The sequence below is a fragment of the Sorghum bicolor genome, chromosome 9 (assembly GCF_000003195.3).
Source record: "Sorghum bicolor cultivar BTx623 chromosome 9, Sorghum_bicolor_NCBIv3, whole genome shotgun sequence".
In the NCBI taxonomy this organism is placed as follows: Eukaryota; Viridiplantae; Streptophyta; class Magnoliopsida; order Poales; family Poaceae; genus Sorghum; species Sorghum bicolor.
Window position 1 is genome coordinate 429,540 of NC_012878.2, and position 17,349 is coordinate 446,888.

At 38.2% G+C, this 17,349-nt stretch overlaps 1 protein-coding gene across 1 annotated transcript; it reads left to right on the forward strand.

The window, feature by feature from the left end:
• On the forward strand, positions 1,411-15,889 carry LOC8066602 (cysteine-rich repeat secretory protein 38). Its single transcript, XM_002439065.2, has 5 exons — positions 1,411-1,852; positions 12,421-12,744; positions 15,307-15,492; positions 15,587-15,681; positions 15,884-15,889. Exons 1-5 carry the CDS (start codon positions 1,411-1,413, stop codon positions 15,887-15,889), a joined length of 1,053 nt encoding a protein of 350 aa, XP_002439110.2.

Consider the following 17,349-nt stretch of genomic DNA (forward strand, 5'->3'; position numbering starts at 1 on the left):
GTCGATCTTCCTTCTTCGGCACGTCGTTATCTTTTTGTACAATCAAATTCCTTATTTCTCGGCCTAGGCTTTCATCCAGAGTTTCTCAAAATCTTTTCTTTGTAATAATCACTTCCTTGAGTTTCTGGTCTATCAATCAATCTCTACAAACATCTCGGGAATTTTTCTGGCTATTTTTAGAACTTGCTCCCTCTTGTTTGTGAGCACAATCTAGTTTTTAGATGCTCCAAACAATCTTATCATGGGCTCCAAATACTTTAGTTAGTTTCCTCATGTTCTATAATGTCTCCGAGATTTTTTCTTAAATTTTTGAAGCCTTTAGAATATTTTTCGTGGCTTAAATAATAATTCTGGACATTTCTAGAATTATTTTATCTACAAATTAATTAATTACAAAATATTATTCTTTCTAATATTCAACGTCCATGTGAAATAATTACTATAAATCTTAATAAACAGACACTAAATTAGATTAAAAGAAAATTTAGGGTTTCATTCTATTTTTCACCACGTTGCCGCCGCAGTTCGTCATCGGGTACCATGTTTCCCTGCTGTTCGATGAATTCATCTGACGATCGATTTCCTCCGTTTCATCATCGGCGAAAATGATGTTTGGAATGACATTAACTTACCTTCTGGAGTCACATACTCCATAGAAATCGAGAGCAAAATCTCCACCTCTTATATTTGCAATTTTAGGGTTGCTCTTGTGAGCTCCCATTCTCATCCTCTCGTTATAGTTCTGCCAGGGGCAGCTGGTGTTTCCAACCGTCTTTAGAAACGGAGGTTACTTTCAGAGCCCTGCTTTGTAATCTCTGCTTGTTGCACCTCAGTAGCTAGGCTGTTTCTGGTTTCAAGCTGGCTGCTCGCCGGCTTGTTTTGTTGACTCTCTGTAAACGTTTTCCCTCTTAATGAAATACGGGTGAATGGCCCGATCGTGAAAAAAAAAACTTTCAGAGCCAGTTAACATAGCCATCTACCACTGGAAATTTAATCAATTTTCATAGTTGGTCCGTTTGTTGGGTCCCTAGAAGCATCTATAAAGACGGTTCTTGATATATATAGCAGTCTCCAAAAATAAAAAAAAAAGCGACGCATATGGAAAAAATCATTTCTATAGTAGTGTCTTTTATGTGTGAGAAGAGCCAAAACTTTATTTCAAATAGGATAGAGCACTTCATTTATTTATACAGGAAATGTACATATATACAAGCAACTTGGGATAGAATAAAATGACTTGGCCCACTTGTATTTGGAGTAGTTAAGACTCATTAATTACTTAATTTAGTCTTCGTTGTAATAATAATAATATGTGGATCAAAAATATAATTCTAGTAGCTAGCAAATTAACTCTCCACACCCTGTATATATATCTCATCTATCTAATTTCCCTCTCGAAGCAATCAAGCAATGGCACCCCCACGTAGCTGTTTCTTTCATCTCCTCTTGTCTTGCTTTCTGCTAGCTGCGACCAGCAGAAGCTCAGACGCAGGCGGCGGTGCGCCCCAGCTGCAAGACATTGACTGCTCAACCGAAGGCAACTACACCGCCACAGATGCCTACGCCGCCAAGCTAAACCAACTCCTCGCCACGCTGCCGATCACCACCGTCTCCAAGAACGGCGGCTTCTTCAACGGCACGGTCGGCCAGGGTACTCCCGTCGTCGTCTACGGCCTTGCCATGTGCTCTGCTGACTTCTCACGGCCGGACTGCACCGACTGCCTCACCGCGGCCAGCTCCAACGCCACTGGACTCGCGAAACGTTGCCCTGGCAGCGTAACAGCCTCCATCATGTTCGATCAGTGCATGATTCGCTACTCCAACCGCAGCTTCTTTGGTACCGCAGAGACTGGTATGATATTAATTTTATATAGAGAAATTAATTTGCAATGCAAAATATATATTAACATTATTAAACAAGAGTGTCGATGCCAATGCAAGAATCATTCACTGAACCATTATTTAGGCAAGAACGCAAACTGTTACTCTATTTTAGTACAAGTTTCAGAAGTCATGTCGGTGGTAGAGAAGAAAAGTAAAATTAATAATAAGCAGCGAGCGAGAAGGACTTACATGTTGGTAGAGAATATATACAAGTAAAATTAATAAGCAGCGGAAGGACTTACTGGCCGACTAATGGCAGCCATGAAATAGTTTGGCCGACTAGTGATTATTGTGAGCTATGTCAAGAAACTAAAAGAAAAAACAAGTGGCACTTTCCTTGTTTAGATCCAAATTTTTTCAGAATTTTGACACTGTAGCATTTTGTTTTTATTTGACAAACATTGTCTAATCATAGAGTAACTAGATTTAAAAGATCCGTCTCGCGATTTATAGGCAAACTGTGCAATTAGTTATATTATTTATATTTAATGCTCCATGCATTCGTCTAAAGATTCGATATGATGGGGAATCTTATAAACTTTTGGAATTTTGGGTGCATCTAAACAAGGCCTTAGGCTAACTAGCCTTAATGAGACAAATTACTGGTTAGAGGCCCAATGTGGTGATGCTTGTCTTTGATCAACCATATGAAATCCCAATTCAAAATGATCGTCAATACAAACAAGCTTCAAATGCAAGACCAAAATAATATGCTTTATACCATGCCTATTTGTCATGTAATATTTTCCTTGTCATTTCTTCACTTAGTCATTATTGACTCATACTTTAACCTTGATCAATATCAATCAACTATCAATCTCTTCTAATTCATACAAGTAAGACATCATTGAGATCACATTTTCCTTTGTCTCACTTTGCTTTATCCATTTGTTTGGCTTTTATTCATTAGAGATATGGCATGAGTTTGGTCTAAGTATTTGTTATGAAATCTATCCTAAGTTCATCAAACTCATTAGTCCTTAATACTTTTGTCATTCAACCACCAAAACCCACACTAGCGAGCCTAGATGCACTTTCAACTATGACTATGACAAGGAGCATGTTTATATATGAGATTTTTTTGAACAAGTTAGCATTCATTTTTTAAAATAGATCTAATAATTAAATAGTTGTAAAGAATGCTTATATCCTTCAATGATCTCAAATGAAAGGGTTGTCATCTAGAAATGTTTTAGATCTAGTCGAGTATATATTACAACTTTTATGCCACAGATCATGTTTGCCTCTCCAAGGTCATTTATTTGAAAAATTCAAATGTTCCTTTTTTTAAAAAATATATATCAAAGAACTTTTAATGAAATATTTGAACCCCTACACATTCTCAAATGAAAAAGATGTCTTGTTAAAAGTTTAAGCTCTCATCAAGTACTTTAATTAGCATTGATATGGCATGTTTGCATATCACTTTATTGAAAAATAAAATAATAAAATTGATCTAAATAATTGTAATGCATATTTTGTCCTCTAAAAAATCAAATAGAAAAGTTGTCAACTATAGAATTTCAGATCTTATCAAGTACAACTTTGGCATAGAGCAGATTTTCATCTGTGGTCGTTTGAGCAATTCAAATATATTTTTTGGTCAAAAAATGGAGGCCCCAAAAAATATCTTAAATGAAAAATTTATCAGTTATAAAATTTTAGATCCCAACAAACTCTATAATTTCGGCATAACAGTGTATCGGCTCGACATCATATAGTTATTGATTTATTTGTGTGCTCCGTTTCTAGAGGTGCTTGCTTAAGACATCAAACTCTGGTTATATTCCTGTTTCTTGAGGCAAACATCCTAAGAAACACTTCTAAATTAAAAATACCTCCCTAAGAAATAGACATTTTCTAGAGGTATAGTTGTTTCAGGACACCTGCCTTTGGAAAAGCAATTTAAATTTAGAGACATAGTAAGCACTACTACAGAATGAGGCATTGGTTGATGCCTAAAATGGCCAAAAACCTCGGCCATTTTGCGGCCCGGGGTTAAAGACCCCTTTAACACCGGTTCGTAACACGAACCGGTGCTAAAGGGTCCTGCCCAACGGCTACTGACAGGTGCTGTCGGGGCAGAGACCCTTTAGCACCGGTTCGTATTACAAACCGGTGCTAAAGGGGTCCCTTTAGCACCGGCCAGAGCCCCGGGCCGAGGCAAACCCTTTAGCACCGGTTTGTGTTACAAACCGGTGCTAAAAGGTAACCCTTTAGCACCGGTTGTTGCTCTGAACCGGTGCTAAAGGTCCGGTTTATAGGCCGGCTCCCTCCTCCCCTCTGCCCATTTGAAACCGAGAGCACCATTGTTGTTCTTGGAGCTTCTTCTTGCTTGTTCTTCATTTGTTCTTCATCTCCAACGCCCATCGTTGATCTTCTTCGACTCCGTCATCGTCTCTTCGCGCTTAGAGGTGACTAACTTCAGCCTTTCTTATCTTTTTCATGTTGTTTTTGGCTTGTGATGTTCCCATCATTTTTAGCTCAAATCCACTTTGTTATTTTGAATCATTCACATGAATTATTATCCATATATATATATCATATTTCATGGTTGACCTAGTTTTAATATATTTTGCAAGAATGAATTATAGTATATTTTTATGATCATAGAAAGTAGGATAGTTCAAATTAATTGTTTTGTTAATATCACTTGATTTATTTTTATTACTACATATAATGTCCATTGTATCATACATGTTTACTAGTAAATGTGGAATTTATAATTGTTTTAAAATTGAGTATGGATAGTAGATGGCAACCGTGACCGGGTCTTCCGTCTCTCAACGGGTTCAAAAGCGATACCGTCCGGAACTCCCTCTCATTACTTGTGGCAAGTGTGGGCAGAAGATTTTGATGGAGTACAAAGTGTCGAAAGAGGGAGTAAACAAGGGTCGTATATTCTACAAGTGTCCAGATCGTAATGTGAGTTATTTCCAGACATTTGCTTATATATGTGCATATTTTTTTAAATGATATTAATTAAACTTTTGATTCTCTCTTTTAATTTCAGTGGGACGGTACCGGCGGATGTACAGGTTGGTACTGGGAGGAAGAATACATTGAACACATTAAGAAATCTTTTGCACAGGTGGTTGAGGCTGAAGGTGGTGAGGCAGTGAGCCGACGAAAGAAGTTCAATGAAGTTGATCAAGCGAATGATCTATCTATTATAGTTGGGATCGGACGCGAACTAATTATGTTGCTTAAGTGCATTTTAGTTTTATTTTTTTTAATGCTAGTTGCGATTGTATTTGTTGTAGCCAAGCTTTTCTAAATTAATCAACTATGTATCTTAGACATGTTGTGCAATAAGATGAGAAACTATATGTGTGCATGGTTTTCATAATATATATGTTATCTTTAATGCAGATGGTAACACGTAATTGGATGTATAATGCCGATCGGCGCTCCGAAGAGTTCATTAATGGCGTGCACTATTTCTTAAGTGTGGCCGAGTCAAATAAGAGGGACGGTTTCATGTGCTGTCCATGTGCCGTGTGCAAGAATTTGACGGAATATTCTAACTCAAGAACTCTTCATTCACACTTATTAAAGTCTGGTTTCGTACCAAACTATATTTGTTGGACCAAACATGGAGAAAGCGGGATTATAATGGATGAAGGTGAAGAAGAAGAAGAATTGGACCATGCCAATATTATTGCTCAGTACGGTGGCTTCAATGATGTTGCAATGGGGGGAGATAATGAAGAAGAGGTGGCGGCAGAAGATGATCGGGGCGATGATGCTTTTGGTGATGCCATCCGTGATGCACAAAGAGAATGTGAAAGTGATAAAGAGAAAGCCAAGTTCGAGCGCATGCTAGAGGACCACAGGAAATCGCTATATCCCACCGCTGAAGAGGGGCAAAAAAAGCTGGGTACCACACTAGAATTGCTGCAATGGAAGGCAAAGAATGGTACATCTGACAAGGCATTTGGGCAGTTATTGAAGATCATAAAAAAGATGCTTCCGAAAGGCAACGAATTGCCCACCACTACGTATGAAGCAAAACAGGTTGTCTGCCCTTTGGGATTAGAAATCCAGAAGATACACGCATGTCCTAATGACTGCATCCTCTACCGTGGGGAGGAATACGAGAATTTGGATGCATGTCCAGTATGTAAGGCATCACGGTATAAGATTAGACGAGATGATCCTGGCGATGTTGAGGGTGAAGAACGTCATAGGAAGAAAATTCCAGCCAAGGTTATGTGGTATGCTCCTATAATACCACGATTAAAACGTCTGTTCAGAAATAAGGACAATGCAAAGTTGTTGCGGTGGCATAAAGAAGACCGTAAGATAGACAATATGCTGAGACACCCTGCCGATGGATCCCAGTGGAGAGCGATAGACAGAGAATTCTCAGATTTTGCAAATGATGCTAGAAACTTGCGGTTCGCCTTAAGTACAGATGGTATGAATCCTTTCGGTGAGCAGAGCAGTAGTCACAGCACTTGGCCAGTTACTCTATGTATCTACAACCTTCCTCCATGGCTATGCATGAAGCGGAAGTTTATTATGATGCCGGTGCTTATCCAAGGACCGAAGCAACCTGGCAATGACATAGATGTCTACCTTAGGCCATTAGTTGAGGAACTTCAACTTTTATGGAGCAAACCAGGAGTTCGCGTGTGGGATGAGTACAAACAAGAGCACTTTGACCTACGAGCATTGCTGTTTGTAACAATCAATGATTGGCCAGCTCTGAGTAATCTTTCAGGCCAGTCAAACAAGGGATATAATGCATGCACACATTGTTATGAAGACCTTGACTGTGTATTTTTGAAAAAATGTCGAAAGGTCGTGTACCTTGGCCACCGTCGGTTTCTTCCTGTGAACCACCCAGTACGAAAGAAAGGCAAGCATTTTAAAGGCAAGGCAGACCACCGGACCAAACCTCTCAATCGAACCGGGGATGATGTACTCGAAATGGTCAAGGATATAAAAGTGGTATTTGGAAAGGGACGAGGCAGCGAACCTATTCCCAAGGATGCTAAGGGACACGTACCCATGTGGAAGAAGAAATGCATATTTTGGGAGCTACCTTACTGGAATGTCCTAGAGGTCCGCAACGCGATCGACGTGATGCACCTGACAAAGAATCTTTGTGTGAACTTGCTCGGATTCATGGGTGTCTACGGGAAGTCTAAGGATTCACTTGAAGCACGACAAGACTTGCAGCGCATGAAAGAACGAGACAACCTGCATCCAGAAAAGACAGATGATGGACGTCATTACTTAAGCCCTGCTAGCTACACTCTGAGCAAAGAAGAGAAGGAAAGCATGTTTGAATGTCTTAGCAGCATCAAGGTCCCATCTGGATTCTCCTCCAATATCAAGGGAATAATTAATGTGCCAGAAAAGAAATTCCTGAACTTGAAGTCCCATGACTGTCACGTTCTAATGACGCAATTGCTGCCGGTCGTTTTAAGAGGAATTCTACCTCCACACGTACGTCTAGCCACCGTAAAGCTATGTGCATTCCTCAATGCAATTTCTCAGAAGGCAATCAATCCAGAGCAACTAGCTACTCTGCAGAATGATGTCGTTCAATGTCTCGTCAGCTTTGAGTTGGTGTTCCCTCCATCCTTCTTCGATATCATGACACACCTCCTAGTTCATCTGGTCAAAGAGATTCGTATTCTCGGTCCTGTGTTCCTACACAACATGTTCCCCTTTGAGAGATTCATGGGTGTCCTAAAGAAATATGTCCATAGTCGTTCCCGGCCAGAAGGAAGCATTGCCAAGGGCTACGGAACAGAGGAGGTCATAGAGTTCTGTGTTGACTTTATTCCAGACCTTGACCCAATTGGCATTCCTGAATCTCGACACGAGGGCAGACTCAGCGGAAAGGGAACACTTGGGAAGAAAACATATATTGGTACGGGAAACGATTACTTCAATAAAGCACACTACACAGTTCTCCAGAACTCCTCATTGGTGGAACCATATGTTGAGGTACACAAAGATTACCTACGGTCCCAGTGGCCCGGGAAGAATGAAGCTTGGATAATGCGTCAGCACATGGAAACTTTTGGCGATTGGTTGCGCAAAAAATGTCAAGGTGATGAAAACATTGATGAGCAGCTTTATTTGTTGGCCAGGCAACCATCATGGCATGTCCTCACATACAAAGGGTACGAGATAAATGGTAACACATTTTACACAGTTGGCCAAGATAAAAGGAGCACCAACCAAAATAGTGGTGTACGCGTGGATGCCACGGATCCAAATGGGAACAGGCAAACATATTATGGACGCATAGAAGACATATGGGAACTAGTCTATGCAGCTAATTTTAAAGTTCCTTTGTTCCGGTGCCAATGGGTGAAGATGACCGGAGGTGGGGTAATAGTCGACAAGGAGTATGGGATGACAACCGTGGACCTTAACAATAGTGGGTTCAAAGACGAACCATTCGTCCTTGCTGCAGACGTGAGTCAGGTGTTCTATGTCAAAGATATGTCTACGAAACCAAAGAGAGGAAAAAATGATGACCACTCAATCATCAATGAGCCAAAGCGCCACATTGTCCTTTCTGGGAAAAGAAACATTGTCGGAATTGAGGACAAGTCAGACATGTCAGGCGATTACGAAAGGGATGATCGAATTCCGCCCTTCATAGTCAACAAAGACCCAAGCATTCTGTTAAACAATGAGGATACTCCATGGTTACGACAGGATCATAACCAAGGGTCATACGTCAAGAAGAAGTTCACTGTTGTGTCGGCTTGACTGTTCCATTTGAGACAATCTAGGGTTCGGTCAAAGGGTGTGTTTGTAAAAACCAATGCTTTGACTTTGGTCAAACTTGGTCAAATAGCCCATTTGATGACTTGAAATGAAAAAAGTTTGAATACAAAGTTGTTAGAGATCATCAAAATCTATATTTTATATATTGTCCATTTTTCCATTTGGATAATTTTGAGCCAATTCTAGTTACATTTCTATAAAATCCAAGACGGGTTTCGGTCAAACTTGGTCAAATGACAAACTAAATTACTTCAAATGAAAATATTTTGAATACCAAGTTGTTAGATATCTTCAAGATCTAAACTTTTTATATACACAACTTTTCCATTTGAGAAAGTCTAAGTTAACAATACCCACCAATTCTTGAATCTCACACAAACTATATGAAACTATATGTGTCAATTGTGGATTTTCAACTACACCTTCCCAAAACTTTGTCAAATGCAAAAATGGTCTGTATATGAAATGTATATTTTGATGAGTGGAACAATATTGGTATTCATGACTTTTCCATTCGAGACCATCTAGGGTTCCGAAACCGCTGCGTGGCTATGAGTTCTATGAAAATTCAAAATTCAGTGGTACAAACTTTTCCAAATGAAAAGTTGACCATTAGACAAAATGTAGAACTTGATGAGTGTAGCAAACTTTGTATTCATGACTTTTCCATTTGAGACAATCTAGGGTTCGGTCAAAGGGTGTGTTTGTAAAAACCAATGCTTTGACTTTGGTCAAACTTGGTCAAATAGCCCATTTGATGACTTGAAATGAAAAAAGTTTGAATACAAACTTTGGTCAAACTTCTTATATTATTTATTATGTATTGAAATTTAAAAAAAGTTTACTCACAAAACTTGTAATTGTTTTCTTTGCAGGGACTCCTCCAACCTAAGTCCAGTTCTCTCCCCAGCGCATCATAGTGCTGCGGGCGGTGACAATGCTGGATCTCCTCCAACACCTACGGCGGCCACACCGACCCCGCCACCGCCTCCACCACGGTCTCCACCTCCTCCACCGAGGTCTCCAACTCCTCCACCGCGTTCTCCAACTCCTCCGCCTGCACCGCCCTCTCCAAAGAGTGCACGGTCGGTCCCCTCGCCTCCAAAGCGAGGTAGTAAGAAGCGGTCCGTCCAAGAAGGACCGAAGTCATCGGTCCCACCTCCAAAGAAGGCTGCCTCAGCAAAGAGAGCTAAGACGCCAGAAAAATTACCTTACGAAAAGAGTGAAGAGGAGGTAATTGCTACATCTAAAGCTGAGGTCCAACAATTTTTTGATAAAATAAAGGAGGAAAGGAAAAAACGGCTTAACCCAGAAAAGCCGTACTTTTATGTGAAGCCATCGGAACTGAGGCAGAAGGTGGCGGACCATCAAAAGAAGCAACGCGAAGCTCAGAAAAAGCCAGCACTTTCGGACTATGAGCGGTCTCTGGTCAAGTCTTCACAGCCTACTAAGAAGAGAGTAGGAAAGGGGGTCCCACAGCTCGGAGAAGTATCAAAACCGGTGCCCCCTTTGATTGTGCCAAATCAATACGGCTCAAATGAAGACTTGATGCCAAAGAAATCCTTAGCGTTGTCTGAGCTAGACTCGCTTGAGAGTTACTTTGGACAGAGCGGTTTAAATATAGAAGAAATTACCGCCATTCTTGGATGTCATACATTTGAAAAAGCCGAGGTAGTTGATCAATGGAGGGCAAGATATGAACCGGGCAGGAGTCTATTCGACCCTAAGCGTTTACACGAGCTCGGCACACAAATGTTTGCAATAAACAAATGGTGCATTGAGGCGTCTAAAAGGGGAGAGAATTGGATTTCTGTTCGTATTAGACAACATCACTACTTCCGTGGAGATGACCTCATATACGTGCAGTTCGAAGAATTGCACCAATTATGCCACCTCGACGCTCTTGACAAATCTCTTGTCAGCTGCTTTTGTCTGTAAGTATTTTTCCTTTTTATTATACTTCTAACTTCTTTAATTACATGTATATAATCCTTACACACTTAGGATTTGTATGTATATATGCAGGCACCAAATGAGAGAGCTCAGAATGAGAAATGACAATAGTATTGGGTTCGTTGACCCTTATATTGTTTTCAAGGCTCCGCAGGCAGTGTGGACAGCAGATTATGAGACAGAAATCTGCACCAATCTTATGAGGTTCTTTGTAAACCAAAAAGAAAAACAAAAAATACTCTTCCCCTTCAACTTCGAGTGAGTTATATAGTTATTAAGTGCATGCATATTTTATTTTACATTATAGGACTGACCCTATATATGTGTGTGTAAACAGCTTTCACTGGATACTCATGGTCATTGAAATTCCCAAGAACCGATTGATAATCTTTGACTCAATGAGAAAACCACAAGAAAATTATCAACAAATGGTAAACATTATTCAAAGGTACGTAATGTCGATCTCAGCTACAAAAATATCATAATATGACTCTGTAATTATTAGTTCACGATCCACAATGGCTGTGTATAGGGTTTGGGAAAGATTCATTGACCGTGAACATCTCAGTGGATGTAAAGCGCCGCTTAACATAATACATCCACAAGTAAGTTCTACTAGCTAACAAACTTTCGCTAACTTTTAGCCTTCTTATTGTCGTGGTTATGAATATTTTTATATATATATACATCGTACAGTGGTGTTTAAGACAAGAAGGAGGGAACAATCTATGTGCATATTACGTGTGCAAATTCATGATGGCACAAGTCAATCAAACACCCACAGAGACGCTCAGAGTACGTTACATGTCTCTTTTCATTATCTCCTGAATTATATTGAATAACTTAGATAACTAATACCTTTTTTATTTATTTCAAATTAAAGACGGAATGGCTGAGGGAAAAGGTCCTACAACAAGACCGAATCAAAGCTATCCAAGAGACGATAGCAGGATTTCTCCGCGACCAAGTGATCAATCCAAACGGCGAGTTTCACTTCAACGGCAACGAAACTCTTATACCAAACAACGATGATCATTTGTATCGTTTGTAGACATTGGGAGAACAAACTCTATGTATATATGTGTTACGAATTTTGTACATATAAAACTATATATATATAAAGCTTTTTACATATCTATTTAATTTTTGATGTGGTCTATTCATTTTATTATAGGCAAAGCTTAACTATTAAGCTTAGCCTATAATTTTCATTTATATATGCTTAATATGCGTGTAATATAAATATATTATTGTATCAGCAAAACATGTATTGAAAAACCTATTATTATATATTATATATAAACAATAAACAGAACCGAAGAAGTGAACTAAAAAAAAAGAAAAAGAAACCCTTTAACACCGGTTGGCCGAACCGGGACTAAAGGGTGGGCCTTTAGTCCCGGAAGGGCAGCACCGGCTCGGGAACCGGGGCAACAGGCCCTTCCCGACCGGTGCTAATGCCCGATCATGCAGCAGTGAAGCCTTTGCAAAAAAAAAAGGTGGGGGGATGACCACGCGTATTCTTTTACGTAACCCTAGATACACATTATATATGTCTAGATACATATATAGCAAAAGCTATATGTGTGCCTAGAAAAGTCAAAACGACTTACAATTTGAAATTGAGAGGGTAGTTTCTCTTGTCACAAACAGGTGATGTTTTAGGCATTATTGCTATAATCCATGAAATTAACAAGTGATATGCATGTGACAGTACTAGAAAACTCGATGTTTTAGCTCTTGATGAAAATAGATTGAGACAAGGTATAGTTGTTCTTTTTTTTTTCCCATTTCTTATAGATAGATGTGTATAAATGCTTGCAGATATCGCCTTCAGCCAGACTAGCAGTGAAATCGTGGCCTCGAAGATACAGTACAGCGACAACTTGAAGCAGGGCTTAGCTTATCTCAGCGCGCAGGCGGCGATGTCGCCGGAGCGGTTCGCCGCGAGCTCGACGGCTCCATTCGCTCTGGTGCAATGCACGTGGGACCTCCCATCGGACAAGTGCAAGGCGTGCATCGACACCCTGTCGGCGAACGCAACCAACCTGTTCCAGGTCGGGATCGAAGGGCAGACCAAGACCTACAGCTGCCGTGTCAGGTACAGCAACGCCAGCTTCACCGTGGTGCCGCTCGTTGATCCAGCAGGTGGGTAATTATACTAGTCCATCAACCTATGCTCTCGTATGTGGCTTAGAATCAATATTATAGCTAGTGTTTTCTTTCTTTATATTATCTAATGCAATAGATATTAGCTGCTCTGAAAAGTTAAGACTAAAATTACTGTTGGCTGATTTATTGCGAGAGGAAAAACATCGTTGGCTAGCAGAAAAAAGTACGGCTGAAAAGAAAACAGAACATCCCTGATCCAGTTGTAATAACTAAATGTTTTTTTTGTCTACATCTATAGTTTTTCCTTTGCATATGCATGTCACCTCTGTGTAACTTTAATATGCATTTAGTTGAAACCGTACCAGCTTAGCTTAAACTATAATGACTCCTGTTGCATCCCACATCTTATATGACATAATGAATCTAATTATTTATTTTTAAATTTTAATCTTGTTTAATTCCTATACAAATTTATTATTATTAAATAAAGCTGAAACTCTTGCGCTTATAATATTTATCATATATGAACTCCCCATTTGTACTTTCTACAAATAAGAACTTTAGGTCATAGATTACACTCTTAACTACTATGATGGCATAAATAATTATTTATAACTTGCATCACATCGCATAAGATCAATGCTAGAGGTTGAATTGAGATATAGGATGGGGGTAGTGGTGCTAATATCAAGAAGATATCAATCTCTAAGCTTTAGGATTATTGTTTACTCTAAAGAAATCATAAAGGACAGAAGTGATAATTACTCATCTATTTGTCAACATCACCGCACCTCCATTTAGAAAATAGAATAGATTCTGTGACTATTATTATTATAGTGTACTAAATTAATGGCTAGAACTTATTGTTTTTGTGGGAGTTTCTAATACTTATGATTTTTTTCCCCAATCCCTAGTGGGTCTCATGAAGATTAGTGTAAAGGCTCCATTAGACACCTCTAGTTAGAATTTCTTAGATGATATAGTGTGACATGTATTTAGTTGAAACCTAACCTTAAGTTATATACTTGATCTTGTTGCATCCATTTTTTTTAACTTCGTGAATATATTTTAGCTTTCAAAATTTTATCCATTTGTTATAATTTTTTATCCACATATTAAGTTGCACAATAGAATATGAATAGTCATCTCAGCTTGCACCATGACACTCAAGATATTATTTTGTTATATCAAATAATTATATGTGTAGTAAAATTGTTTTATAAAATATATAGCTTCTTAAAATTAAATGGCTACTATTGACATGAAACACTTTCGTCAAAATATTTAAGATAACAGCCTAAAAATATATTATCATGGAGTATTAATATAACTTAAAGTGAAATCGTTGGTGTCATTGTTATATAGTTTGTTAGGGAATATTTCCCACTTCATAAGCTATTAAAATAAACATGTATCATAATATATACATGTTTACTTGATTTACGTGGTGGTACATATCATTATGTCTACTTTTTACTTTTAATAATGATAGTGTGTAATTCAGAAATATATGTAGCATACTTTATAGATATAGAATTAGTTTTCGTATTAGTTTAATGCATTTACTCGTAGAATTCAGAAATATTTTTCTCTATTTTATATAACAACTAAGATGGATAATTTATCTAGAAATTAGATGGTTTTACATCATAATATCTTTCATAATAGCAAAGGTAGGTGATTTATAAAAATAATTTAATAATTTTGAATAATTTTAGATTTCTTTAATTTAGATACAAAATTAGAAGTTGTTCTGAAGTATCTTTAGGTGTGATAATTTAGATGTTAATTTTGGGGATTATTTTGAACTTTCTTTCATAATGACAAAAGTGAGTAATTTAGATACAAATTTAGGGAGTTATTTTGAGTTACATTTCGTAATGGTAGGGTGGGTCATTTATATGCAAGGTTAGGGGTTACTTTATTGTATATTTTATAATGGTAGAGGTGGGTAATTTTTTATAAATTAAAATCATCCAATGGTTATTATTTATGATAGTGATTAGAGTCTATCAAATTGAAGGTCGTCTGATGTTTTTTATTATTATGGGAATTTCTAGGATTTATCTTTTCTCTTAGCACTTCTGGTGAGAATTAACATAGAGCCTCCATTGGGGCTTAATTAGTAATAGTATAAGAATTCTCGTCTCTCCATCATCTCTAGCTATGTAAGCATCTCAATTAATAGTAACAGTGTGTTTAAGTACATACTAGATAGCTATCAGCTAGGGTGATCGAAGTTGGTAGGTGCGGATCATGTATTTCATCGCCATATATACTACTCCCTCCGTCCTGAAAAGAGTATAATTCTAGCACAGTCTCATATATTAGTACATTAAGTTTGATCAATTATAAATAAATAAAAAAATCAATAGTTATAATATCAAATGAATACAATTATACTAACTACAAAATGTATTTTCATAAAAAAATATTGTGAAGCCACAAATATGAATGTTATTGACTAGAAATTTGGTCAAACGTGAACTATTTTAACAAACACGTAACTCATATTTATATTCTTTTGGGGAACAGAGGTAATATTATTCATTCGTGCATCCATTTGTATTGAGTGCTAAGAATTTTGTAATTTATCAGGTAATAACATAACAGGACCTCCTAATTCTATTGACACTACTACAAATAAAATCTCCAGTAAAGCTATCATTGCTGGAGCTGTAACCGGCACAGTAGTGATTGTGGGGAGCATGATAGCCGTTCTCTTTTGTCTTATACGGAAACGTCAACTTCCGTACCAGCGTCTTAAAAATGAAAGGAAAGAAGGTAATAATTTCTGTGTTCCCAATATCGTATAATATATGCAGTCAGACAGCTCGCAGGTGATACCTAATTTGAATACTACATGTTGTTTCTGCAGGAGGAGTCATGAAACTGGAATTTTTGGTCGAAATTACAAGTAATTTCTCTGAAGGAAATATACTCGGCACTGGGGCATTTGGACAAGTATACAAGGTGAGTAGAATTATTTTTTTTTCATGCCTATATGTCTATGTAGTATTGTTTACTCATTAAAATATTTACAAAAGAAAACATTTCCTTACATCTCATTCGCATAAACCTAAATCTCCAATCTACCACCTAAATGTTATTCTCATGTATGACATTGGTGTTAAACTGTAATCTTTTCCATGCGTAAGCAATATCTATATTCTAGATGTAGAATATTATTCTACACTTAGTATCATTCAGTACTACATCTAGGATCACGAAATACTGAACAAAGTTCTGTTCAGTATAACCGTTTGGTGTAGAATAGCACTTTTATGTGTGTGTATATATATAAGTGTTATAACAGTAGTGGGTGATACTGAACACGATTCAGTAGTACTCAGTATTTTTTTTCTAGTCAGTTTTGGCGCTTTTCGAAAGGCGGCAGAAAGATTTTGCTGTATTTTTATTAGACGAGGAAAAATAAAAAGAAGTACAACATAATTACAACTCCCACTTAAAAACTCTCAACCACTGGAGCCAGCCACTCAAAACAAAAACAAAGACAAAATAAAGATAAAAGAAAAAAATAAGAGAGGGTTAATGCTAAGCTTCCACGTTTGGACTAAAGGCCAACTGGAGTCGATTCGGAAAATCCAACGCACTTGTGCAAGGATTGCCCTTTCACAAAACAAGTATGGGCCGTGATGAAAAATTGGTTCGGATTATCAACTATTGACACGGTGGGAGAAAATGGATCACTCCATGGGTACTGGCGCAGATGCAGGCTACGGATTGACAAACCCCATAGGAGAAATTTTGATGGTCTCATGATCTATTTTTGGTGGAATATTTGGAAAGAGAGAAATAGAAAGTCTGCGACCAAGAGAAGTGGCACGTTTATGCAAGAAAGACATAGATCAGTTCACCTAAGGTGTAGAATAGCGACCCCTACTATAGTCATCTCAACATCCCAAACCTAGAGATGGTCAACAATGAGCAATTGGCAACTCTCAGTGAGGAAAGAGGTGGTAGAGATGGATCTGATCGAGGAATGAGTTGATGTGGGATACTAGGCTATCAACTATGTGGGCTGCTTAGGCGACATGGTTCATGGTTGTGCTGGTGCTATAGCTCGTTGTGCTGGTTGGCTGCACTTGTGCCACTACTTGGCTACGAGTGTGGTAGCAATTGTGGAGGGTAGGCCTACCAGACAATCCTTACATGTACCTAGGTCTCAACTGAATAGATCCTAAGGTTGCATATACTAGTATACTAGTACAATAATTTGCATCACCCTGCGAAATAGTATACTTTGTGTCACATGGGTCTTAGCTAGGGATGGAAATAGTTCTAAGGTTGCATACTAGTACACGTGGTAGCTTTGTGTCAACCCATTGGATAGTTGACCCAACCTACAAAAGTAAGGCCACAAAGTATCACATGGGCCACTTCAAAGTCTGAAATGGTCGATAAAGCCTAGAACTAATTGACCCAATGGCCAGGGCAACATGGATCGACCCAATTGTCATATAACAACCTTTTAAAAATTTATGTCAACTAAGATGATGGGCAAATTGTTCTTTTTTATATCTATTAGCCAAGAATATCATAATGTGTGGTGTGAAAGATATTACAATTCATGTATACATTAATCGGATTTAAGTTTTTTAGGTGGCAGATCAAGGATAA

Bases quoted from the DNA above. Each gene is read 5' to 3' on its own strand.
- LOC8066602 (XM_002439065.2), top strand. From the start codon at position 1,411: ATGGCACCCCCACGTAGCTGTTTCTTTCATCTCCTCTTGTCTTGCTTT. The intron at 12,745-15,306 runs GTGGGTAATTAT...GTAATTTATCAG, and splicing joins GCCGCTCGTTGATCCAGCAG to GTAATAACATAACAGGACCT. The intron at 15,493-15,586 runs GTAATAATTTCT...TTGTTTCTGCAG, and splicing joins TAAAAATGAAAGGAAAGAAG to GAGGAGTCATGAAACTGGAA.